At 46.6% G+C, this 27392-nt stretch overlaps 1 protein-coding gene across 3 annotated transcripts in view; it reads right to left on the reverse strand.

Annotated features, from left to right (window-relative positions):
• The window catches only part of prkn (parkin RBR E3 ubiquitin protein ligase), a 1119547-nt gene that overhangs the window by 723658 nt on the left and 368497 nt on the right, over window positions 1-27392 (reverse strand). For all 3 annotated transcript variants that reach the window (XM_078230130.1, XM_078230129.1, XM_078230132.1), the window contains exon 3: window positions 357-588. In XM_078230130.1, the coding sequence (XP_078086256.1) occupies window positions 357-588 (232 nt within the window). The remainder of the gene's footprint in view (window positions 1-356; window positions 589-27392) is intronic.

Below are 27392 nucleotides of genomic sequence, written 5' to 3' on the forward strand. Positions count from 1 at the left end.
CCATCTGAAGTTTGCCATTTAAATTGCACTATCGGATGGTTCCCAGTGTACAGCAATTGCCAAAAGAAACTTTGAACTTCCCAACCAATTTCCATGCAACCCTTATATGGAAACATCTGGGGGTGGGTGAGGGGGATTCCCCAGTACATCTTTGCACTACCACCCCCATCCACACCACGCCTCCCCGCATACCCTCCCCCCCCCCCCCCCCCCCCCCCCCCGCTGCCCGCCCCCACCCCGACCCCAGATACACTTACCCGGAGCTTGGAAGTTACAGGCCATTAAGTTTTATCGTATGGAATTAATTGACCAGGTATAATATGGTATATTGTTGAAAAAAAGCCTAAGGCCTTTACCTGGAGTTTCAAAATGGCTACCATGACCTTGGTCGCCATTTTCTAGGGCAGCTTTGAGATCTGTAGAATGTCTTGGAAAGGCAGATGCGCTGAGATCCATCTGATTAAAGGTGGCTACTTCCTTTCCACATCCCTTTAGAATTCCTGTGCTTGAATTGCTCAGTGGTCTTTGAGTTGGTCGAGAAGTGTACTGCACCACATGAACGGTACTTTGCTGGATCAGGCCACAGTTCTATGGCAAATAAAGAGAACTGATCAGATTCAAAACATGGAAAGGGAAATAGACAAATTAAGAGAGCTACCAATAGCAATCAACATTTTCTTTTTTCAAATCAGACTACCCACAGTAGTTCCGTAAAAGAATTGCATCTTTCTGGGAACGTTTTAACAGCATATCTCGACCTCAGCAAAACACATGCTTATCTCATAAAACAAACTGTCAAGTTTCTGTTTTGAATGTGAAAAGCACACAAAATTAGAGAAAGATTGACTGTCTTAGTCCAGTATATTTAAAGTTTACATTTTCAATTTTTTCTATTTATCGACATTTTATTCCGTTTAAAAAATAATGGGAGTTAAATTGGGTAACCAATGAAAATGGCCATTGGGATGACAATGAGACATCAATGCTTCTTCAGTGTAATGCAAGGAGTACACCATCCTCATGCTGCCTGCTTATTATAATGATTTCTGTATACACACAGCAGCAGGGAGTCCAATATCATTAGTGACATTACTGCTTAAAGTTACCTGCAATACAGGTTGTGCTGGAATCTTTGAATGGCATCAAGATAGATAAGTCGCCGGGTCCGGATGGGATGTACCCCAGGTTACTGTGGGAGGCGAGGGAAGAGATTGCAGAGCCTCTGGCGATGATCTTTGCGTCGTCGATGGAGACGGGAGAGGTGCCGGAGGATTGGAGGATTGCGGATGTGGTTCCTATTTTCAAGAAGGGGAATAGGGATAGCCCAGGAAATTACCGACCAGTGAGTCTAACCTCAGTGGTTGGTAAACTGATGGAGAAGATCCTGAGGGACAAGATTTATGAGCATTTAGAGAGGTTTAGTATGCTCAAGAATACTCAGCATGGCTTTGTCAAAGGCAGATCGTGCCTTACGAGCCTGGTGGAGTTCTTCAAAAATGTGACTAAACACATTGACGAAGGGAAAGCGGTAGATGTGGTTTATATGGATTTTAGCAAGGCGTTCGTTAAGGTCCCCCATGCAAGGCTTCTCCAAAAAGTGAGAGGGCATGGGATCCAAGGGGCTGCTGCCCTGTGGATCCAGAACTGGCTTGCCCAAAGGAGGCAGAGAGTGGGTATAGATGGGTCTTTTTCTAATTGGAGGTCGGTCACCAGTGGTGTGCCCCAGGGATCTGTTCTGGGACCCTTGCTGTTTGTCATTTTCATAAATGACCTGGATGAGGAAGTGGAGGGATGGGTTGGTAAGTTTGCCGACGACACGAAGGTTGGTGGGGTTGTGGATAGTCTGGAGGGATGTCAGAAGTTACAGAAGGACATAGATAGGATGCAAGACTGGGCGGAGAAGTGGCAGATGGACTTCAACCCAGATAAATGCGTAGTGGTCCATTTTGGCAGGTCGAATGGGATGAAAGGGGTACAATATAAAGGGAAAGACTCTTAGTATGGTAGACATCCTTGTAAATCTGTAGTCGCTGTTTCATTTGATGTGGTTACTGAAAGGCATCATGACTGCTGCCAGGATATCAGGCATTGGCCTGCATGATGCATAGTTTGTGGTCATACACCAGCTGCATGTTAGGAAGTAGAAACCCTTTTATTCCAGCTACATGGAAGAGTTGACATGAAGCACATGCAAAGCAATGTTTGCGGTATTAATGGCACCATGCATTATGAGAAGCCTTCAATCCTTGAAAATGCCCATACTAACTCTGTCCATTTCTCTCTGGAAAAGGAGAGTGATATGAAGTTATTCCCCTTTGCACAGAGAACCTCAGTGACCACCCTTGTGCAAGTGTACAACACATCCAGCAGCAATCTGGAAGGAACCAGGTTCATATAAATTCAAATTTGCTCACAGCCACTGAAATGCAATTCTTGCCCTGCTCTGAAGTGGCTGCTTCAGTTGGCAAATTTCATTGATCACCTTCTGACTGAAACATGGACATCTCAAACAGTGGCTATTGCTGATGTTCAGATTGGAGAATTGCTCCCTCAACACCCTGGAGTTATGGCCTCCTAATGACAGCTCCCTCTCTTTCTTCTTTCCCCTCCCTCTTCTAGCAGTTTATCATCCTCATCCAGCTTTGAATTTATATTGACAGGTATTAAAAATAAATCATTACGTTTCTCAAATATAATTAAAGCAGGAAGGAAATTTCTGAAATCTATATACTGCAATCAAAGAAATTGATTGAACAAGTGAAAAAGTTTTGCTTGGTTACCTTGTTGAATTTTTGTGACAAACCAAAAATTGTAACATTGATGGACTTTTATACTCCGATTTTAATCCAGATTTTTTCTAAATAATTTAAGTAGTATAATCCCATATTTTAAAAAATACAAATAAAACAGACATGAAGATTACTCATTATACTAATTCTGAAACTTCAGTTCCCTGTTGCCACTGGTCACAATTTGTCTGAATAAAACGCCTCTTCTCATATATGCTGCAGAATCTCTTAACCCCTTCACTGAATCATACAATTATATAATACTGGAGAGAATTCATTCCATCATGCCATTGTCAACTCTTTGAAAGAGCCATTCAATTAGTCCCATTCCCCAAATTTTACCCCATTGCCCAGCAGTGTTTTTACTTTTCAAGAATATATCCAAATTATTTTTGAAAGTTACCATTAAAGCTCCTTCAACTACTCTTTCAGGTAGTGAATTCAAAATCATAACAATCGATTGTATTAACATAAATACTCATCTCACCTCTGGTTCTAATCTTAAATCCGTGTCATTTGGTTATCCACGGAAACAGTTTCCCCTATTTACTCCATCAACTCCCTTCTAGTAAATCTCCTCTCCACCCTCTGCAAAGCCTTGATATCGTTCCTAAAGTGTGGTACCCAGAGACAAGGGTCTGACTTTTTGCTCCTGAGGCAGGAGCACAGTCAGGATATTTTCCAACTCATCACATCTGCCTCAGGAAGGTCCTAAGTGGTCCTAAATGGCAGGTCCTTTGTTCCGGGATGTCAGGTGGGTACAGGAATTGGACACAGTCAAACACAATTGGAGGAGGCACAGGGGCTGTGAATGCCAAGCAGGCGATGCAAAAGACCCATCTTGGTTCTATGGGACTTTTCCCTCTTTGTGTCGTTCAATATTCGTCCCTTAGAGTTGCAAAATGGCATCCACAACACACACATATTTTTGACTGGAACCACACCAGATGCCAAACTGGTGCAGGTGCAGCACGCAAACCATGACTGCCAGAAATATGCAGAACAGGCACATCATGAGATCTTAATCACACACTGCTGAATATTGTAGGGCATTGGTTACAATTCAGTCGGTCTGAAGACATCTTCATAGTCGTATATAGGATAATTCTAAGTTATTATTGAATGTTAGAACTATTTACAAATACACAGTAAAGGATACAAGCTGAGTGTCTCCATTCTTACTGGAACACACTATTCTGTCCAACAACAGACTGACCCTGGATGTGAGTCATGTGCTCTCTTACATCACTGTCTGGGTGATACTGTACTCAGTCCCAAATTAACCCTATATGTCAGACCCTTACATTGCAGCCCCCAAGTCTTTATCCAATACATTTTACATGATTATAGTTTACCTTATATTTTACATTGTTGTTTTTATCATATATTTATACTGTCATTAGTAGATTATCATTACCCCATCTCCCCTTCAAGTCCTTGAATTCAGTCTGGAGGCCGTATAACCCTTCCAAAACCTGTTCACACTACTGTCGGATTAGTGGTAAGCAATCGTTGTGGATGCGTGGAATTCTGATGCATGGTTAAATTTTTGGAAGTATAGATTCTGCTTGAAGAGCTTTCTGAATTTCAAGATGATATTGTCATTCACTTGGAGACAAAAGAGATTTCTCATGCTTGCCAGTTTTGGCAGCTCCTTTACAATGGCGATCATAGTCAGCTTGAAAAGAATATTTTCCAACAATCTCAACCTGGATTGATTGTATGCTGAGTTTTCTTGCTCAGCATTTTACTTTAAAGTTACAAATTTGTCAAACTCTGCCTTTAGTTTTCTTTCAGCTGAGTTCTGAAGCTGTAATTCACCCAGATCATTTCATTAACTATTTTTCCATTTCAGACTGAACTCGGGGATTAGATTTTAGCAATGGATTTTTGCAAACTGCATTTCTGGCACTGAATTATTTGAAGATTTCTCAGGGCTTACTGTAGCCTGGAGTTTTAAAAGATTTAGATCACCCTGGCTAGGTTTGCTGACATTTTCTAGGCAATTTTTCTTCTGCATCTTTACTTTTAGAGCTTCTTTTCAGGTCAGGCTGCTTTGCTCAGTGTTTTCTCCGTGTTTTCGCATTTTAGTTTTTCTCTGCATTTCTGTAAGGCTTTAGTTTTTTCCACACGCTGCCACCATGTTGTAAGGTGTTGGTCACAGTTCAGTAGGTCTGAAGAAGTCTTCATGATCTTATGTAGATTAATTGTAAGTCCTTATTGACTCTCAGAACTATTCAAAAATATACAGTAATGGATACAAGCTAGAAGCTGTCTCCATGCTTACTGGTGCACACATCTTAACCCAACTCTTGAACATAGAACATAGAACAGTACAGCACAGAACAGGCCGTTCGGCCCACGATGTTGTGCCAAGCTTTATCTGAAACCAAGATCAAGCTATCCCACTCCCTATCATCCTGGTGTGCTCCATGTGCCTATCCAATAACCGCTTCAATGTTCCTAAAGTGTCTGACTCCACTATCACTGCAGGCAGTCCATTCCACACCCTAACCACTCTCTGAGTAAAGAAGCTACCTCGGACATCCTTCCTATATCTCCCGCCATGAACCGTATAGTTATGCCCCCTTGTAATAGCTCCATCCACCCGAGGAAATAGTCTTTGAACGTTCACTCTATCTATCCCCTTCATCATTTTATAAACCTCTATTAAGTCTCCCCTCAACCTCCTCCACTCCAGAGAGAACAGCCCTAGCTCCCTCAACCTTTCCTCATAAGACCTACCCTACAAACCAGGGAGCATCCTGTTAAATCTCCTCTGCACTCTTTCCAGCGCTTCCACATCCTTCTTATAGTGAGGTGGCCAGAACTGCACACAATATTCCAAATGTGGTCTCACCAAGGTCCTGTACAGTTGCAGCATAACCCCACGGCTCTTAAACTCCAACCCCCTGTTAAGAAAAGCTAACACACTATAGGCCTTCTTCACAGCTCTATCCACTTGAGTGGCAACCTTCAGAGATCTGTGGATATGGACCCCAAGATCTCTCTGTTCCTCCACAGTCTTCAGAACCCTACCTTTGACCCTGTAATCCACATTTAAATTTATCCTACCAAAATGAATCACCTCACATTTATCAGGGTTAAACTCCATCTGCCATTTTTCAGCCCAGCTTTGCATCCTATCTATGTCTCTTTGCAGTCGACAACAGCCCTCCACCTCATCCATGGACTACTCTCCGGAATCGGTTGCATTCTTGGACACACGCATCTCCATTAAGGAAGGTCACCTCAGCACCTCACTGTACCGCAAGCCCACGGATAATCTCATGATGCTCCACTTCTCCAGCTTCCACCCTAAACACGTTAAAGAAGCCATCCCCTAAGGACAAGCCCTCCAAATACACAGGATCTGCACAGATGAGGAGGATCGCAACAGACACCTCCAGACGCTGAAAGATGCCCTCATAAGAACAGGATATGGCGCTCACTCATCAATCAACAATTCCGACACGCCACAGCAAAAAACCGCACCGACCTCCTCAGAAGACAAAGACAGGACACGGTGGACAGAGTACCCTTCGTCGTCCAGTACTTCCCCGGAGCGGAGAAGCTACGGCATCTCCTCCGGAGCCTTCAACATGTCATTGATGAAGACGAACATCTCGCCAAGGCCATCCCCACACCCCCACTTCTTGCCTTCAAACAACCACGCAACCTCAAACAGACCATTGTCCGCAGCAAACTACCCAGCCTTCAGGAGAACAGTGACCACGACACCACACAACCCTGCCACAGCAACCTCTGCAAGACGTGCCGGATCATCGACACGGATGCCATCATCTTACGTGAGAACACCATCTACCAGGTACACGGGACCTACTCTTGCAACTCGGCCAACATTGTCTACCTGTTACACTGCAGGAAAGGATGTCCCGAGGCATGGTACATTGGGGAAACCATGCAGACACTACGACAACGGATGAATGAACACCGCTCAACAATCACCAGGCAAGACTGTTCTCTTCCTGTGGGGGAGCACTTCAGCAGTCACGGGCATTCAGCCTTGGATCTTCAGGTAAGCGTTCTCCAAGGCGGCCTTCACGACACACGACAGCGCAGAGTCGCTGAGCAGAAACTGATAGCCAAGTTCCGCACACATGAGGACGGCCTAAACTGGGATGTTGGATTTATGTCACATTATCAGTAACCCCCACAGCTTGCCTCCTGGGCTTGTAGAATCTCACTAGCTGTTCTGTTTGGAGACAATACACATTTCTTTAACCTGTGTTTAATGTTCCCTCCACCCACATTGTCTGTACCTTTAAGACCTGGCTAGTTGTAGGATTCGCATTCTAATCAGTATTCTGCAACTTGATTTTGTCTGTTTGCACTGTTTGAGAGCACATTTCCATTCCATCTGACGAAGGAGCAGTGCTCCGAAAGCTTATGGTATTTGCTACCAAATAAACCTGTTGGACTTTAACCTGGTGTTGTGAGACTTCTTACCGTGTTCGATCAGATAGCCAGTTACCTATCCAATCAGCCAACTTTCCCTCTATTCCACACCTCCTTACTTTCATCATAAGCCGACCATGGGGGACCTTATCAAACGCCTTACTAAAATCCATGTATATGACATCAACTGCCCTACCTTCATCAACACACTTAGTTACCTCCTCAAAAAATTCTATCAAATTTGTGAGGCACGACTTGCCCTTCACGAATCCGTGCTGACTATCCCGGATTAATCCGCATCTTTCTAAATGGTCGTAAATCCCATCCCTAAGGACCTTTCCCATCAACTTACCAACCACCGAAGTAAGACTAACCGGCCTATAATTACCAGGGTCATTTCCATTCCCTTTCTTAAACAGAGGAACAACATTCGCCACTCTCCAGTCCTCTGGCACCATCCCCGTGGACAGTGAGGACCCAAAGATCAAAGCCAAAGGCTCTGCAATCTCATCCCTTGCCTCCCAAAGAATCCTAGGATATATTTCATCAGGCCCAGGGTACTTATCGACCTTCAGTTTATTCAAAACTGCTAGTACATCCTCCCTCCGAACATCTACTTCCTCCAGCCTATTAGCCTGTAACACCTTCTCTTCCTCAAAAACATGGCCCCTCTCCTTGGTGAACACTGAAGAAAAGTATTCATTCATCACCTCTCCTATCTGGGTGGCACGGTAGCACAGTGGTTAGCACTGCTGCTTCACAGCTCCAGCGACCTGGGTTCGATTCCCGGCTTGGGTCACTGTCTGTGTGGAGTTTGCACATTCTCCTCGTGTCTGCGTGGGTTTCCTCCGGGTGTTCCGGTTTCCTCACACAGTCCAAAGATGTGCGGGTTAGGTTGATTGGCCATGTTAAAATTGCCCCTTAGGGTCCTGAGATGCGTAGGTTAGAGGGGTTAGTGGGTAAAATTTGGAGGGATATGGGGGTAGGGCCTGGATGGGATTGTGGTCGGTGCAGACTCGATGGGCTGAATGGCCTCTTTCTGTACTGTAGGGATTCTATGATTCTATGATCTCTACTGACTCCATACACAAGTTCCCACTACTGTCCTTGACCGGCTCTAACCTCACCCTAGACAGACCCTGGGTGCGGGTCATTTGCTCTCTTACATAATTGTGTGGGTGGTACTTTATTCAGTCCCACATTAACCTTACAAGTGCCAGATTCCTATACAATACTGAACACACATTAAGCAGAATGAAGGATCGTTTAGGAACAGCATATCAAGGGGTCAACTACTTAAAGATTTGTTGCTCCTCGATTTCTTCTGGCTCTTGCTATAATTCTATATGTTTCTACTGCTTTTCATAGTTGTTTCAAGTTTTAAAACTCGAAGATAGTTGTGTGACAGATGCTGAAGTACTTTTTTTTACTTCAAATCTTCTGCACAAACCAATTGTTCCCAGATATGAGGGCACTACTCATTTTCTCCTCTTGAAATAGAACACGACTGGGAGAATGAGTAGAGGCCACGGATAGCAGGATAAACTGTGAGAAGAGAAAAGAGAAAGAGGAAGAAAAGGGCTCTCAGCAAGAAGCCATATTTTCCTGGGTTGTGCAGGGAACAATTTTCTTACCTGCACCTTGGTGAGGAAATATGGCTGAGATTTTAAGGGATGGTGATGGCCTGTCCACCAGTCAGAAAGTGAGGGTCAACTCTGCCTTGGTCAGTAATGGGAAACCCTACCCAATTTAACATGCAGCAGGCAACCTGCCTGGCATTGGGCCACTTATTGCTTTAAGGAACAAGGTATTTCTTTGACACTCTGCAGTGCCAATAATTCCTCCATTATTGTTAATTTGCTTGCATGAAATTTGGTGAGAACCTGCTCCTGATTCACATTAGTCTCCTTTCTGGTATGCTGACTTCTCTATTGTGAATACTGATGCAAAGTAATTATTCAACATGTTCGTCATCTCCTTATTTCATTTACAATATCACCGTTCTCAGTTTTCTAAGGGCTCACATTTTTCCTGACCACCCTTTTTCCTGTTATAATTGTAAAATAATGTGTTCAATGTGACATCCTTTCCCAATTTCTTCTTTATAACTCTTACTTTGTCAAATTGCTATTGTTTGTACCATTCCAATTCATCAGAATCTGTACTATTTTTTGTTTTTTTGTATGTTTTTTCTGTTAGTTTTATGTTGTCTTCTATCTCTTTAGTTGTCAAAGGCTATTTGGGCAAGTAGCGCTCTTGTCCTTTTGGAGTAAAAGTTAAAGTTTATTTATTTGTGACAAGTAGCCTTACATTAACACTGCAATGAAGTTACTGTGAAATTCCCCGAGTCACCACACTCCGGCACCTGTTTGGGTCAGTGCACCTAACTAGCACGTCTTTCGGACTGTGGGAGGAAACCGGAGCACCCAGAGGAACCCATGCAGACACAGGGAGAACGTGCAAACTCCACACAGACAGTAACCCAAGCCGGGAATCAAACCCGGGTCCCTGGCACTGTGAGGCAGCAGTGCTAACCACTGTGCCACCATGCCGTCAATGCATAAACTGGCTCTGTATCACATTTAATTATTTTTTGAACAGCACCCACCGACACCCTGTTATTTTATCTATTAACATGTTTGCTTGGTTTACTATGGTCAGTCTCCATGTCATCACATTGAAGCCAATCTTACCTAAATCTAGAATTTTATTAGCTGTTTTGCATTTCTCCCTTCCAGGTACTACGTTGAATTCAATCATATTACGATCGCTATTAGATAAATGTTCACACACTGTTAGGCTGCTAACTAAATCTAGCTTACTACTTATTACGAGATCTGTAATGACTAACCATGTGAAAAGATTTCCTGTGTGAAAGCAAATTGAAATCCAAGGGTATAATGGACAATTTTCTGGCTGTTAGGTAAATTATTGCCTTAAGACAAGGAAATTACTTTGAGGATACAGTAATATCTTCTACTATTTGATATTATAACATATTTTTGATCAGTGTGAGCCCCAGGATTGGAGTTCACAGCTACAGCCTTCTACTGCAGTCAATAATTGTGTAAAGTGTAAAATAGCCTCTGGGGCTGAATCGTTAAGACGGTGCTGCACCAAACCAATACATTCAGAATGCTATTAACAAGTACATTGAAAAGAAAGTTGAGCACCTGGGCACAATTTCAAAGAATCTGTGACAAAGTCATAAGAATATTGAAGGGCATACCCTATTATTTTACAGTTGGTGTATTTTATCAAATATTTACCTCTACCAAATGGTTGAGACAAATAGCATAGATGCATTTAAGGGGAAGCTAGATTAATACATGAGAGATGAATAAAAGGTTATGATGATAGGATGAAGCAGAATAAAAGGAGATTTTTGTGCAGTATAAACACGTGAGTAGACCAGTTGAACTGAATTTCTATGCTATGATTTCTCCATAGCTCTGTAAAACTTGTGTAAGGAGGCAACTCGCTAAGGTTGATTGGGTAAATACTAAAAGGTATGGCTGTAAACAAACAGTGGGATACACTGAAGAAAAAATTCAAAATGTTCAACATAAATATATTACATTGAAAATCAAAGCATTGGCAAGAAAGATCCATCTTGATTTACTCAGGAAGTTATGGATGATATTAAATTAAAATAAAAGATTTCTAAAAATAGCAGTAGGTCCGAAGATTGGGAATGTTTTGAAAACCAACAAAGGGCCATCAAAAAGTTGATTAAAAAGAGAAAAAATATATAACATGAGAACAAACTAACGAGGTAAATAAAAACAGATGGTAAATGTTTTTACTAGTACGTAAAAAGGAAGAGAGTAGCTAAAGTAACCATCCACCCCTTGGAAGCAGAGATAGAGGAAATTATCATGGGAATGAAGAAATGGCAGAGACTTTGAACGAACAATTTGTATCTGTCTTCACAGTAGACACAATTTTCATACCAGTAATAAAGGGTGACCAAGGTGTTAAAGAGAGCAAGGAAATTAAGAAATTAATATTAGCAAAGAAATAGTGCTGAAGAAACTTAAGGGACTAAAATCCAAAAGAATCCCCAGAATCTGATGGTCTACAACCAAAAGAATTAGCGGCAGATATTATGGATATTAAAAAATCCCATAGATTCTGTAATGATGTCAGCAGATTAGAGTCCTACAATCTCCTGCAACATTGTAACACCAGAGTGATGGGCCTGGGTACGCTGTTTCATTGATAGGCAGGAAGATGATGACGACTCACGAAGCACCATTGTGATGATGCCCTGGTGCAAAGTAGTTTGACACCTACCTGTGCTCCACATGCATGCTGGCGGGCCCACATCTGGTAGTGGGTAAGGGATCACTAAATCTCCATACAGGGCCCCGGGGCAGATGGGGTGGCGGAGGGGAGGGAATCCCTTGTGGGCTCTGGGAATGCCATTGCAGATGCTGTAAGTCGCTGTCAATGCATGCCACCTACTGTAGCCAGTAATTTATTCGAACGCCTTCATTTTCTCAATGACACAGCATTGAGGGGCCTCCCCCACTGACATCAAAAAGACGGGTCCCTCCAGTGACCATCAGGCTAATAAGGTTCCTGTTAGAGGCAAATCTGGGACAAGTTGCTCACAGGTGAATGGTGAAAAAACATTTATTGTTGACAATAGAAGTGTCTTATTGATAAGTGCTAACATAAAAACATGCAAACAGGAAACATTAAAGTGCATAAATACTCTATCTACCAATTGCTGCCCTTCACCCGTGCTATCTTAGTGCTGCTACAACTTCCTAACTTTACGTGGCCTACCAATACGTCTCGGTGTCTCCCCACGATGTATATCAGAGATGTAGGGTGCCAGCTGCCTACCACGCTCTCTGGTCTGTGATGTCCTTGGCGAGTGTCCTCTGGAGGGCCTGGACCGTGAGGGCCTTGGCCAGCTTCCAGGTGTCTGGAATGTATCCATGACACCCGCTTCATCCCACTGTGCCTGAGATGCCCCGGTGTCAGGAAGGGGGAGTCAGGAGGTGTAGCCACAGCCTCAGTCTCCTGGCTGGAAGGGCCTGGCATGGTCTCGAGTCTTTCCTCCTCCCTCAGGGTTCCTGTGGGCCCCTGGGTCACTCCATGGGACAGCGGTGCTTCTACAGTGAGCTCCAGAATCTTTGGCGTTACCTGGCCCTGCCAGTCCGGGAGGACCACCTGCGTTCTAAACATAGTGGTCGAGCCCTATGCGATGGCCAGCTGAGTTGGGTGCCACCTGTCAATGGTGGCAGCCAGTGCCCTCTGAGACTGGGCTACGCTCTGCAGTGCCTCAGCCATGGCCCTCTGTGATTGGGCCACATTCTCAAGGGCCGCTGCCATAGCGCGCTGTGTCTCAGCGCTGTCCCGCTGGGTCTCCTGCAAGCTCTGCAACCTCAGCCATGACCCTCTGTGACTGGGCTACGTTCTCAAAGGCTGCAGCCATAGCCCGCTGTGCCTCAGCACTGTCCCGCTGGGTCTCCTGCAAGCTCTCGAGCCCCTCAGCAAAGGCTGCAGAATCTTGAGAAGCCTGTTGAGGCCCTCAGATGTGGCCTGCTGTGACTGGGCTGTGGCCCTCTGGGACTCCACCGTGGCCATGTGACTCATGGTGAGGATCTCCTGCCCCAGGCTTTCCACCGCAGATGTTACCCTTGCAGTGTTGACCTGGGAGCCATGCAAGACAGGCAACAGCTGGTCCGCCTGAAAGCTTTCGGACTCCTCCCAACAGCCTCACAGTTGGTCCAGTGTTGCCATCAGCCCCTCCTGCATTCCTTGGCGCTGTTGCTGCATCTCCAACAGCTGAGGGAGAAGTGGTCGTATAGACCCAGCATGGAGCCTGGGCCAACTAAGTTCTTGCCTCTGGCAGGCCCCTGTGTGCCAGAGGCCTCGGACGTTCCCTCCTCCAGCTGCGGTACATCAGCAGATGTTTTGTGCGTACCAGAGAGTGGCCCAGATGCCTTGCCACTAACTTAACCTACCAATGTGAAAATCTCTGGGATGGTGAATTTTGAGGTGGAAGCTGACGCAAAACTGGTGCCGGCCTCGGAGATCCCTTCATCGGCTCCCTCCAAGGAGTCCTCTGAGCTGTCGGGGCAGGATGGGTGGGAGCAGCAGTGGAGGCCGCAATGCCATATAACCCGGGTGCATCGGGATCCCTTCCTGTAACACAGGACACAAGGTTAAGTGCAAGGGAGGGAGAGGAGTCTGGGCTGCAGGCAACTTACTTGACATTTCTCCAGAAAGTGGAGGATTGGCAGGTGCTCACTTCCATGCTCCAGGCTGACCATGCTGTCGCCTATGGCCCACATCCTCTCGCCTCCCGTGAGCTCCAGGGCCCGTTCCTCAAAGGGGGCGAGGACTCGGAGGTCAGGCTCAGCACCCACTGTCTTCACTCTCTCCCAGTGGTAACAGGCATTCTTCTCCTGTGGGGACAGGAGGATCCATGAAAAATCTGATGGCTTAAGTCCTGCAGGGTATCAGGGGGTGGCCCTCAGAGGGCAAGTGCTGTGATACTCTTGGGGAAGAGGAGGGAGGTGCTTGGGTGTCAGGGGCTAAAAGCATGCCGTATGCTGGGGGTGGAGGCATCCGGGGGTCATTCAGGGGAAAGATGCTAGATGAGGTTAAACACTCACCCTGATTAGGTCATCCATTTTTACTGGTACTGTTTCTCAGTTCTCCGGGTCAGTACCCTGGCACTGAGACACTTGGCCATGGCCTCCCAGGCTCTGTTTGCATCACTTCCTCTGGAACGATGTCCTGCTGGGGGGGGAAGAGGGTGTCCTGCCTTGCCTCCACCGCCTCCAGCAACCTAGCCAGATTTGAATCAGAGAATCTGGGTGCTGTCTTCCTCGGGGCCATTTCTTCCTGCACGGCCTGCCTGTCTGTCCATCCTTGGGGTTTTTATGGAGCTGTCCCTTGTTAGGGCACTTCAGCTCCAGGCAGTTTGGGTGAGTCACACGCCCGTTAAAGCATTCCAGCAAGTTTAAAGTTTAACAAGTTTGCCTTGTTACCAAGCTAAGAAAAGCCAAATCAGCACTTGTAGGTGTGCTGATGGAGCCAGGCGGGGGGTCGGAATTTGTGCCTCTGTGATGATCAGGGGCAGGGGAGAGAGAGGGTCATGTCAGGCAGCCATCGGGACAAGGTGAGGGCCATGTGCAAGTGGGTCTGATGGGGGGGGGGGTGCTGTAAGGGGGTCAGTAATGTTGGGGGGGAGGCTCTGATGTCCATGGGGGAAGGGGGAGGCTGTATCTTGCCCGGGAAGGTTCTGCCAGGACAGCTGGTTTATTTTTCACTTTTTCTGCGCATGCGCAGTTTGTGGCTCCGATCTGAGCTGTAAGCTGTCTGGTGAGTTAAGCCCCGCCCTCTGCCTCTTGTGGCCAGAATCAGACTAATCCAAAATTTCAGAGACAGAGGACCCTATTTTGCCATTTTGATTCGAAGTGGTGGGCGGATTTGAAACTGGGAGTGTTTCAGATCCGACTTTTAGACCCGCTCTGAGGCACCCCCATACACACTCTGCCTGCAAAAATATCAGCAAGTCCAAATCGCGCTGCAGAAGCCTGTGGGCAGGACTTAACGCACCCGAAACCCTGCAGATTCGATTGGCACCTCCAACTGCGCATGCACAGAAAAAAAAGATAGAACGCTGCTCCCCTGCCACATCCCTCCCAGGCCGGAAATTGCCTTCCCTTGGCCCCCACAGGTATTGCCGCACCCCCACAACATTACTGACCGCCTTATCACCCCACCCCCTCCGCCACCCAGATCGCGGGCCCCTCCCCCCCCCCCCCCACCGATTTCGGAAAGAGTGGCAGCCTTCACCCCCACTGATCTCAGGCAGAGTGATAGCGGACTCCCTTTCACCCCCCCTGATCTCAGGTCGAGTGGCAGCGGACCCCCCTTCATCCCCACTGATCTCAGGCAGAGTGATCCACCCTCCACTTCCCCCTCCACCGATCTCAGGCAGAGTGGTAGCAGACTCCCTTTCACCCCCCCTGATCTCAGGTCAAGTGGCAGTGGACCCCCTTCCCCCCTCCCCACTGATCTCAGGCAAAGTGACAACGGACTCCTCTTCACCCCCACTGATCTGAGGCAGAGTGATCCACCCTCCCCCTTCCCCCCACCAATCTCAGGCAGAGTGGCAGCAGACCTTCTTCACACCCCCCCCCCCGATCTTAAGCAGAGAGCCGTTGGACGCTAGGCGCTTACCTCCTCACTAACCCTCATTGATGGAGTACCCAAATCGGACTTATATGGAGCATCTCTGTTTTGCGCTGATTCCGGATGGGCGAATGCGGTAGTAAAGGGGGAAGTGCTGGTAAAGTTGGGCGTGCAGCCCATTAAGTCAATTTAAATGCAATTAAATGACTGTCGCGCCTGATTCGGGCGCAGTCCTGATCGCGCATTTTCAGGCCTTGGTAAAGGGGGAACCGGCATAGAGGCGGGCCCAGATTGTGCTACTCATCTCACGCCCAACTTTACCAAGTTTTCGTGCCTGAAAACGGGTGCAACGCGATGGTAAAATCAGGCCCATAGTACATAAGATTGGGTGTGAAAACTCACCCAAAAAACAGATCTGAAAATCTCCAATTTTCAGACTCGCTGGACACTTGGAAATAAATCTCATAAAATTCTGCGCACTGGCTAAATGGACTGCTGTGTGCTTCCAGTATTTTCTGCTTTTGTTTTAAAGTGGAATAGTGATAATTTCACCACAGCTTTTTGTTTGTGGTCAAATAAGCAGATTTCTGAACACCTACCTATAATTTCTTTTCCTATTTTAATCCTGTAACAGTACACAGGTTATGAATATTTTGATTAATATCACAGTATTATAATTTAATTTTCTTTGATCACCAGACAGACACAATTTCTTCTCTTGTTAATTTGATATTAATATCTTCTGGTGTACACTAAAACACTTGATAAATCTTTTATCAAAAGCAATTGAATTGCAATCCTCTCATGTTACAGGAATATCATTTTACACACTACATTATAACTGCAGCTCCATCGATCAGCAGCAAGGGAGTATGAAAGATATGCCCTGACGCCGAGGAACCACAAACAAGAGAAACATATATAATTATCCCACAGTGCCTGTTACTGTGACAAACACGAAGTGGTAGCCAGAGACATTTCTGTCAAAACGATATGAAAAGTTGAAATCAGAGAATGCATGTTGGATTAATTCATTCAGTTTCCAGTTCTTTCAATGTCTACCAAACCTTTCACTAACAGAAACGCATCCATTGCTGAGTTGTTGAATTTCTTCAGTCATTGCATTACATGTGCTCTGAAACAAATACGGCAAATGCAGCAAATTCATAGCAGGTTTATCAGTACCTGAAAAATAAACATATAGGGTGAGGTTTAGCGGGTCTGTTCGCCATGGGTGAAAATCCTGTTATGGCCACTAATGCTTGTGAGAGGGCCATAACAAGATTTGCACAGACGAGATCTCGGTTTGAGATCTTCCCCACCCCTTGCTAACGATGTAATCAGATTCATGCCCAGAAAGGACATGAACATGATTTGCATGTACTTAAAGCAATTTAAAAATTACTGCAAATCTCAATGCCGTACGTCTGGCCCTGTGAGGGCAGTACCAGGGGACAGTGCTATGGGGCAGAGCCAGGGGCACTGAAGTGGACACTTTAGATTTATTATTGTCACTTGTATTAATGTACAGTGAAAAGTATTGTTTACTGGGGGCTATACAGACAAAGCATACCATACATAGAGAAAGAAAGGAGCGGGTGCAGAATGTAGTGTTACAGTCATAGCTAGGGTGTGGAGAAAGATCAACTTAATATGAGGTAGGTCCATTCAAAAGTCTGATGGCAGCAGGGAAGAAGCTGTTCTTGAGTCATTGGTACATGACCTCAGACTTCTGTATCTTTTTCCTGATGGAAGAAAGTGGAGAGAGTATGTCCGGGGTGTGTGGTGTCCTTAATTATGCTGGCTACTTTTCCGAGGCAGCAGGAAGTCTTGACAGAGTCAATGAATGGGATGCTGGTTCGCGAGATGGACTGAGCTTTGTTCATGACCTTTTGTAGTCTTGCGACCTTGGTCAGAGCAGGAGCCATACCAAGCTGTGATACAACCTGAAAGAATGTTTTCTATGGTGCATCCCTAAGAGTTGGTGAGAGTCATAGCAGACATGCCATATTTCCTTAGCCTCCTGGGAAAGTAAAGGCATTGATGAACTTTCTTAACTGTAGCATCGGCATGGAGGGAACAAAACAGGTTGTTCGTGGACATCTAGAAACATGAAATTCTCCACCATTTCCACTTCATCCCCATTGATGTCCCCAGCATGTCCTCCACTATGTTTCCTGAAGTCAATAACTATCTCCTTCGTTTTGCTGACATTGAAGGAGAGATTATTGTCGTCGCACCAGTTCACCAGATTTTCCTGTACTCCGTCTCATCATTGTTTCAGATCCAACCCATTACGGTGATGTCATCAGTAAACTTGAAAATGGAGTTGGAGGGGAATTTGGCCGCACAGTCATAGGTGTATAAGGATATAGTAAGGGGCTGAGGACACAGCCTTGTGGGGCACAGGTATTGAAGATCATGGAGGAGGTGTTGCTCTGTGGGTTAGGAAGTTTAGGATCTAGTCGCAGAGGGAGGAGCTGAACCCTAGGCCACAGAGCTTGGAGATGAGTTTTGTGGGAATAATGGTGTTGAAGGCTGAGCTGTAGTCAATAAATAGGAGTTTGACATAAGTGTCTTTGTTATCCACGTGTTCCAGGGTTGAGTGTAGGGCCAGGGAGATGGTGTCTCCTCTGGACCTGTTGCGGCGATAGGTGAACTGTACTGGGTCCAGGCAATCTGGGAGGCCAGAATTGATTTGTGCCATGACTAACCTTTTGAAGCACTTCATATGGATGTCAGAGCCACCAGGTGATAGTCATTAAGTCACAATGCCTGGTTTTTCTTTGGTTACAGGGATGATTGAGTTGGGCACTGCCAGGGGGATTCCCCTCCTCCAATTGGGGGAAAGGGGGGAGGGTGTCTCCCCAAAATCTCTGAGATGGGGGGTGCCCCGATCATTTGGGGAGTATTCCATGGCCATGGGGGTTGGGAGGGAGTTTATTTTGCTGAACATCTCTGGAGCCGGCCTTGCTGGCTCTATCAGGCCCCGCCCTATCAGAATGACGACGCAAACCATGGTCCCTGATTTTGTTTGGACAGAGTGCCAGAAGATCTGGTGAGAAAGCATGGCTGTGTTTATGGAGAGAAACATACCGGTTTTCAGTCACAATCTGACACTTGGCCATTTTTTTGAAAACTTCCACCCACAGGCTCATTTTTTGAATGGTACCCTTCATTGGGAGTTTTAATGAATTAAAAACACATACCTTTTACTCCCTTTCAGATGCAGGCTAAGATATGCAATTCAGATTTACAACTCTCATTCAGTTAGCACGAAATTTTCCAGTCCCAATAGTGGCTGACATTGTGGGTGGCAGGACCAGAAAATTCAGAGAGCAACCAAAAGTCAGTTTCCTGCCTTTGTGAAAATAGGTCACAATCTTTCACTCCCAAGTTTCATGGCAGGTCTGACTGCCTGCCACATCATGTCAGGAACTACATTTGTAACCCTTTGCATCTCATGAATACTCATTAAAATCCAGCTTGCTGGAATCACACCTTCCTCCCTCACTCCAAGTCTGATGGCCACGTTGGCGGCTAATTAGACCATCATCATTCACAGTTAGTCAGATAAAACAAACATGCACCTGCCAAATCATATGTCACTCACGACTTTGAGGTTTGTGCGCTGTACTCATGGCTGCTCCGATTCTGCTCAGGCAAGACCGAAAGGGAAGGTAAGTGGCTGGAAGGTACATACTCGACTGGATTGAGGGGTGGGGAGGTATGGGGAGGAGGAATGAGACCAGGCAGAAGTAAGGAGGGAAGGGGCTGGAAGACGCACTCTTGGCTGGGAGGGAAGTGAGACTAGACAGAGTCAAGGTAGCAAGGAAAGGTGCTGGAAAGCATATGCTTGGTTGGCAGAGGGTAGTAGCTGGAGCACAAAAGGGAAAGGGTGGGCAAAGACAATTGGCTGGGGTGGCAAGGTTCCTTGAAACCTGGGAGTGGAGGAGTAGAGGCACATGCTGGAAGGAGGGTGGCATTAAAGAATCACGGGAGGAGGCATGAGTCTCAGCAATTCTGGGGCAGTGTGCATCCCTGTAGTCATATCCAGGAAGCAAAGGCAGTCCTGGAACAATGCATGGCTGACCTCACAGTAACCTCAAATCTGCATCCTGCCTTCTTTGATTACCTATCACCACTTTCCTTACCAAGCATCCAGCCACCTCTGCCTCAAACATATTCAAAGATTCTGGTTCCACTGCCTTTTCAGGAAGAGAGTTCCAAAGACTCACAACTCTGAGAAAATATTTCACTTTATCTCCATTTTAAATGGTTGACCCCTTATTTTTAAACGGTGACCCCTAGGTCTAGATTCTCCCGCAAGAGGAAATATCTCCAACATGAGATCATTCTTTAGGATGTAGTGATCTGTCACTCTCAGTCATGGATGATAGGCTGCAAGTTTGTGTGCATGGAGAGAGCTTCAGCAGCATCATTGTCTGATTGTTGACAAGTACTCATGACCCAATCTTTGTATGGGGTATCTCAAGTTCACGTCCAGCATTGCTTGGATACTGATGGCATTGTCAAGATCATGCCAATTGCCAATTGGCGAGATAGCTGTTAAGTCACTCTTGCCAAACCTTCAGGTCCAGCAGCATCCGCCTCTTTAACAGTTCAGCTTCTGAGACCTAGACACAGACCTCTGAAATTGCATAATCGTCACCCTCTTGCAGATATTTGAGAATTTACTAAGTTCTAGCTCGCTCCATAGCTCAGCCTCATGCAGGTGGGATTGGGAACCACTATTAGGGTGAGGTCTATCTGTGCATGTGGTCATGACATCGCGCAACATGCCACCATTAGTATTCAGTGCTGCAGCATAGCACAATAAACCAAACTGCAAAATCTATACTCATGAGAGCACATGATATGATCCTCTGAATAAAGATATGCAATACCCAACCACCATGTCGATCGAGCAAGAGGCTTTGCTCATATTGCAACTGTGAACAGAAAGGTGGCCCACGATACTGAGGGTGAGTGGAACATCATGGCCAAAACCTCACCACCTCGCCCGCCCTGAAATCGGAAAGGACGAAATTCCCAGAACTGAAATTTCCGTTGGACTCGGGCAGGATTTTATGATCTCGCCTGAGCGAGGCCGTAAAATCCCAACCCACAGATCTGAGTCACACAATGGGACGCAAGTGAGGAGGACCTTGAAGTATTTCATAGATAGAAGAACCGTTCACCAAATGAGACTTGCAGGTAAATTTACAGATGTGCAAAGTATATACAATGAGTGAACACCCATGCCACCTCTGTATTCTCAATATTTCTCAATGTTCCTTCCCCACCATTACATTGGGGTGCTTCCCCAACTTTCACAGCGAAGGTGAAGGCAGCCTGTTGTCTTCTATGCCGCCTTGTCTGTGATGACTTTGGTGCACATGCTGTGGAGGGCCACAACTTGCTTTGGGTCTCCTGCTGTATGGCAGGTACACCTTCCTCAGCCTGAGCAGCTGCAGTTACAAGCAGAGGGACATGGAGTGTTTGGACAGCCCAGGAGAGTTCTGGGTGGATTGCCCTGGGTGTCCAGCTGATTCTCCTCCTCTCTGTGGATGCCTCAATGCTGTTCCCTGACTCATTGAAGAGAAGGGGCTCTTGGAGGGAGATCGAGGTCCCCATCTCTCTCTCACATAGCCACTGGTGCATCACACTCATGGCTACAATGATGGTGTGCAGGTCTATGTGCGCATCCGGCACAAACTGACGAAAGTCTGCATGGCAGTCGCCACCTTTCCAATGGTGATCACAATGTGATGGCATGTCAGCACTGCATCATCAGACAGAATGCACAATAGGACTCTTCTATCCTCCCTTCTAATCTGGTGACAGCCTCTGACAACCATGCCTGCTGTGGCCCTGCCAGTCTTTGGAGCCCCAACATCTTTCTGCTGGCCAATTCCAGAGGTTTGTCATCAGACTCAGACTGATGTGGAGATGCCGGCATTGGACTGGGATGGGCACAGTAAGAAGTCTCACAACACCAGGTTACAGTCCAACAGGTTTATTTGGAATCACGAGCTTTCGGAGCGCAGCTCCTTCCTCAGGTGAGTGAAGAACAAAGAACAAAGAACAGTACAGCACAGGAACAGGCCCATTGGCCCTCCAAGCCCGCGCCGCTCCCTGGTCCAAACTAGACCATTCTTTTGTATCCCTCTATTCCCACTCCGTTCATGTGGCTATCTAGATAAGTCTTAAACGTTCCCAGTGTGTCCGCCTCCACCACCTTGCCCGGCAGCGCATTCCAGGCCCCCACCACCCTCTGCGTAAAATACGTCCTTCTGATATCTGTGTTAAACCTCCCCCCCTCACCTTGAACCTGTGACCCCTCGTGAACGTCACCACCGACCAGGGAAAAAGCTTCCCAGCGTTCACCCTATCTATGCCTTTCATAATTTTATACACCTCTATTAGGTCACCCCTCATCCTCCGTCTTTCCAGTGAGAACAACCCCAGTTTGCCCAATCTCTCCTCATAACTAAGCCCTTCCATACCAGGCAACATCCAGGTAAACCTCCTCTGCACTCTCTCTAAAGCCTCCACGTCCTTCCGGTAGTGTGGCGACCAGAACTGGGCGCAGTATTCCAAATGCAGCCGAACCAACGTTCTATACAACTGCAACATCAGACCCCAACTTTTATACTCTATGCCCCGTCCTACAAAGGCAAGCATGCCATATGCCTTATTCACTACCTTCTCCACCTGTGACGTCACCTTCAAGGATCTGTGGACTTGCACACCCAGGTCCCTCTGCGTATCTACACCCTTTATGGTTCTGCCATTTATCGTATAGCTCCCCCGTACGTTAGTTCTACCAAAATGCATCACTTCGCATTTATCTGGGTTGAACTCCATCTGCCATTTCTTTGCCCAAACTTCCAGCCTATCTATATCCTTCTGTAGCCTCTGACAATGTTTCTCACTATCTGCAAGTCCAGCCATTTTCGTGTCGTCCGCAAACTGACTGATCACCCCAGTTACACCTTCTTCCAGATCGTTTACATAAATCACAAACAGCAGAGGTCCCAATACAGAGCCCTGCGGAACACCACTAGTCACAGGCATCCAGCCGGAAAAAGACCCTTCCACTACCACCCTCTGTCTTCTGTGACCAAGCCAGTTCTCCACCTCCCCCTTTATCCCATGAGATCCAACCTTTTTCACCAACCTACCATGAGGGACTTTGTCAAACGCCTTACTAAAGTCCATATAGACGACATCCACAGCCCTTCCCTCATCAACCATTCTAGTCACTTCTTCAAAAAACTCCACCAGGTTAGTGAGGCATGGCCTCCCTCTCACAAAACCAAGCTGACTATCGTTAATGAGCTTATTCCTTTCTAAATGCGCATACATCCTATCTCTAAGAATCCTCTCCAACAACTTCCCTACCACGGACGTCAAGCTCACCGGCCTATAATTTCCCAGGTTATCCTTCCTACCCTTCTTAAATAACGGGACCACATTAGCTATCCTCCAATCCTCTGGGACCTCACCTGTGTCCAGTGACGAGACAAAGATTTGCGTCAGAGGCCCAGCGATTTCATCTCTCGTCTCCCTGAGCAGCCTTGGATAGATTCCATCAGGCCCTGGGGATTTTTCAGTCTTTATATTCCCTAAAAAACCTAACACTTCCTCCCTTGTAATGGAGATTTTCTCTAACGGGTCAACACTCCCCTCTGAGACACTCCCAGTCAACACATCCCTCTCTTTTGTGAATACCGACGCAAAGTATTCATTTAGGATCTCCCCTACTTCTTTGGGCTCTAAGCATAATTCCCCACTTTTGTCGCTGAGAGGTCTGATTTTTTCCCTGACAACCTTTTTGTTCCTAACGTATGAATAAAATGCCTTGGGATTCTCCTTAATCCTGTCTGCCAAGGACATTTCGTGACCCCTTTTTGCTCTTCTAATTCCTCGTTTGAGTTCTTTCCTACTTTCTTTGTATTCCTCCAGAGCTCCCTCCGTTTTTAGCTGCCTGGACCTAACGTACTCCTCTCTTTTCTTTATGACCAATCCCTCAATTTCCCTGGTTATCCACGTTCTTGAATCCTACCCTTCCTATCCTTCTTTTTTACAGGTACATGCCTATCCTGCAGCCCTAACAACTGTTCTTAAAAGACTCCCACATGCCAGATGTGGATTTACCCTCAAACAGCCTCTCCCAATCAACAGCTGCCAATTTCTGCCTAATCCCACTAAAATTAGCTTTGCCCCAATCCAACACCTTACCCTTGGGACACCACTCATCCTTTTCCATCACTATCCTAAAGCTAACAGAATTGTGGTCACTATTTGCCACATGATCCCCTACCGAAACTTTGAAGACCTGACCGGGCTCATTCCCCAGTACTAGATCCAGTATAGCCCCCTCTCTAGTCGGGCTGTCTACATATTGTTCCAAAGAACCTTCCTGTACGCATTTTACAAATGCCTCCCCATTCAGACTCCCAGCCCTACGCGATTTCCAGTCTATACCAGGGAAATTGAAGTCTCCCACTACAACAACCCTATTTTTCCTGCACCTATCCATTATCTCCTGACATATCCGTTCTTCCACTTCCCTTGGGCTGTTAGGGGGCCTGTAGTATACCCCCAACATAGTGACTGCGCCCTTCCTGTTTCTGAGCTCCACCCACAGTGACTCGTTACACGACCCCTCTGAATTGTCTTCCCTCTGCACCGCTGTAATATGCTCTCTAACTAATACTGCTACTCCCCCACCTCTTTTGGCCCCTCCTCTGTCTCGCCTAAAACACTTGTACCCCGGAATATTCAGTTGCCAGTCCTGTCCCTCTTTCAACCAAGTCTCTGTCACCGCAACCACATCCAAATTCCTTGTAAGCATTAAGGCCCTAAGTTCGTCTGTCTTACCTGCTACGCTCCTTGCATTGAAGTAGACGCACTCCAGACCTCCAGGCCCAGTGAGGTCATCCTTCCCCAGAGTACTCTTCTTCTTTGCCAGCCTTGTCCTGGCCCCAAGCTCGTCCCCAGCCTCTACACTTGTAGACGTAATTTTTTGATCCCCACCCCCCTGCCATATTTTAAACCCACCCGAACTGCACTCGCAAAACTCCCAGCCAGGATATTTGTGCCCTTCCAATTTAGTTGTGACCCGTCCTTCTTGTACATGTGCCCTCCTCTCTTGAAAGCTTCCCAGTGATCCAGGAATATGAAGCCCTCCCTCCTGGACCAGTCCTTTAGCCAAGCGTTCAATTGTACTATCTCCCTAATCCTAGCCTCACTGGCCCTAGGTATTGGGAGCAGCCCAGAGATTGCCACCCTGGAGGCCCTACTTTTTAGCCTATTTCCCAACTCCCTGAATTGCTCTCGTAGGATTCCCCTGCTCTTCCTATCTACGTCATTTGCCCCAAGGTGTACAATGACATCCGTTTCTTTATCCTCCCCTTTTAATATGCCTCCTATCTGCTCGGAGACATCCAGTACCCCAGCACCAGGTAGGCAGACTACCATCCTGGAGTTGGGTTCACAAACATGGCATATATAAACTGAGACGCAATTGCAAGATAATGGCTGGAATGCGAGTCTTTACAGGTACAGAAAGTGCGAGCGGAGAAAGGGATAATCACAGGTTAAAGAGGTGTCGGGGAACACTTCAGCAGTCAAGGGCATTCAGTCTCCGATCTTCAGGTAAGTGTTCTCCAAGGCAGCCTTCAAGACACACTCGCCGAGCAGAAACTGATAGCCAAGTTCCACACACATGAGGACGGCCTCAACTGGAATCTTGGATTCATGTCACACTACATGTAACCCCCCCCGAATTTTGCCTGGGCTTGCAAAATCCTACTAACTGTCCTGGCTTGAGACAATTCACACCTCTGTAACCTGCGATTATCCCTCTGTCTGAAGAATTCTGTCCGTAATATGCGATGGAGTTTGTCACATTTAAGTTGGAGCACATCAATGTGTGATAATGGGTGTAATTGTCCCAAAAAATGGCAAAAGGGGGAATTTCTGGCCTCCTCACGGCGTGTCTCTTGTGGTGGGAGGCCGTTCTCCAGTGACTTGATTTGATTTGATTTGATTTATTACTGTCACATGTATTAACATGCAGTGAAAAGTATTGTTTCTTGTACGCTATACAGACAAAACGTATCATTCATAGAGAAGGAAACGAGAGAGTGCAGAATGGAGTGTTACAGTCATAGCTAGGGTGTAGAGAAAGATCAACTTAATGCAAGCTAAGTCCAATCAAAAGTCTGACAGCAGCAGGGAAGAAGCTGTTCTTGAGTTGGTTGGTACGTGACCTCAGACTTTTGTATCTTTTTCCCGAAGGAAGAAGGTGGAAGAAAGAATGTCCAGGTTGCGTGGGGTCCTTAATTATGCCGGCTGCTTTGCCGAGGCAGTGGGAAGTGTAGACAGTCAATGGATGGGAGGCTGGCTTGCGTGATGGATTGGGCTACATTCACGACCTTTTGTAGTTCCTTGCGGTCTTGGGCAGAGCAGGAGCCATACCAAGCTGTGATGCAACCATAAAGAATGCTTTCTATGGTGCATCTGTAAACGTTGGTGAGAGTCGTAGCTGACATGCCAAATTTCCTCAGTCTTCTGAGAAAGTAGAGGCGTTGGTGGGCTTTCTTAACTATAATGTCAGCATGGGGGGACCAGGACAGGTTGTTGGTGATCTGGACACCTAAAAACTTGAAGCTCTCGACCTTTTCTACTTCATCCCCATTGATGAAGACAGGGGCATGTTCTCCTTTACGCTTCCTGAAGTCGATGACTATCTCCTTTGTTTTGCTGACATTGAGGGAGAGATTATTGTTGCTGCACCAGTTCACCAGATTCTCTCTCTCATTCCTGTACTCTGTCTCGTCATTGTTTGAGATCTGACTCACTTTGGTGGTGTCGTCAGCAAACTTGAAAATCAAATTGGAGGAGAATTTGACCACACAGTCATAGATGCATAAGGAGTATAGTAGGGGGCTGAGAACACAGCCTTGTGGGGAATCGGTATTGAGGATGAACGTGGAGGAGGTGTTGTTGCCTATCCTTACTGATTGTGGTCTGTGAGTTAGGAAGTTCAGGATCCAGTCACAGAGGGAGGTGCTGAGGCCCAGGCCACGGAGTTCGACGATGAGTTTTATGGGAATAATAATGTTGAAGGCTGAGCTGTAGTCAATAAATAGGAGTCTGACATAGGTGTCCCTGTTATCTGGGTGTTCTGGGATTGAGTGCAGGGCCAGGGAAATGGCGTCTGCTGTGGACCTGTTGCCGCAGTAGGCAAACTATAGTGGATCCAGGTTGTCCGGGAGGTTGGAATTGATTCGTGCCATGACTAATCTTTCGAAGCACTTCATAATGATGGATCCTTTGGTCCCGCCACTGTCACCAGGAAACCCCTGACAGGGTGCAACCTCAGCAGAACTAGAAGAGCTTGCTGACGTGAACAGCTGGAAAATTCTGCCCCAAGTGTCAGGTTTTGACTGAAAACCGGCGTCTTTCCCTCCCAGGGAAACAGATTTTTCTCCCGATCTTCTAACACTTTGTCAAAACAAAGCAGATGGGTGTTTTTTGCACCATTATTCCTAAGGGCGGGACCTAAAGGCACCAGCTGGTCTTGCTCCACAGAGATTGGGGCGCCAATCTTAAAGGGTACCAGATCTCACATTGAAGTTAAAGACCCTGCTCCCCCATCATCACCAGCATCAGGCCTTCAGAGTCCCCTTCCCCACCCCCACCAACACCCTCCAACAACCCCATCCACAGAGCCTATTCAATCTTCACTGGATGTGAAATGCTTCTTCAACAGACAAAGTGCAGAATAGCACTTTCCTGAGAGAGGATTTTAGGATAGACAGCCAGCAGATGTGCTGTGCACTGTTCAGGGGTTTTAAACCGGAAAGACGGTATGCCTCAAGACTACACAGACCCACTGTGACTGCCATCCTAGGGGAGACCCCCGATCTGGTCCCCTCACCCTCAGCCTAACCCCCCAGCCACCAGCTCCCTTGTAGGATCCTCCTTGGCATCTGTCCAGTGATT

The sequence above is a fragment of the Mustelus asterias genome, chromosome 15 (assembly GCF_964213995.1).
Source record: "Mustelus asterias chromosome 15, sMusAst1.hap1.1, whole genome shotgun sequence".
NCBI classification, from domain to species: domain Eukaryota; kingdom Metazoa; phylum Chordata; class Chondrichthyes; order Carcharhiniformes; family Triakidae; genus Mustelus; species Mustelus asterias.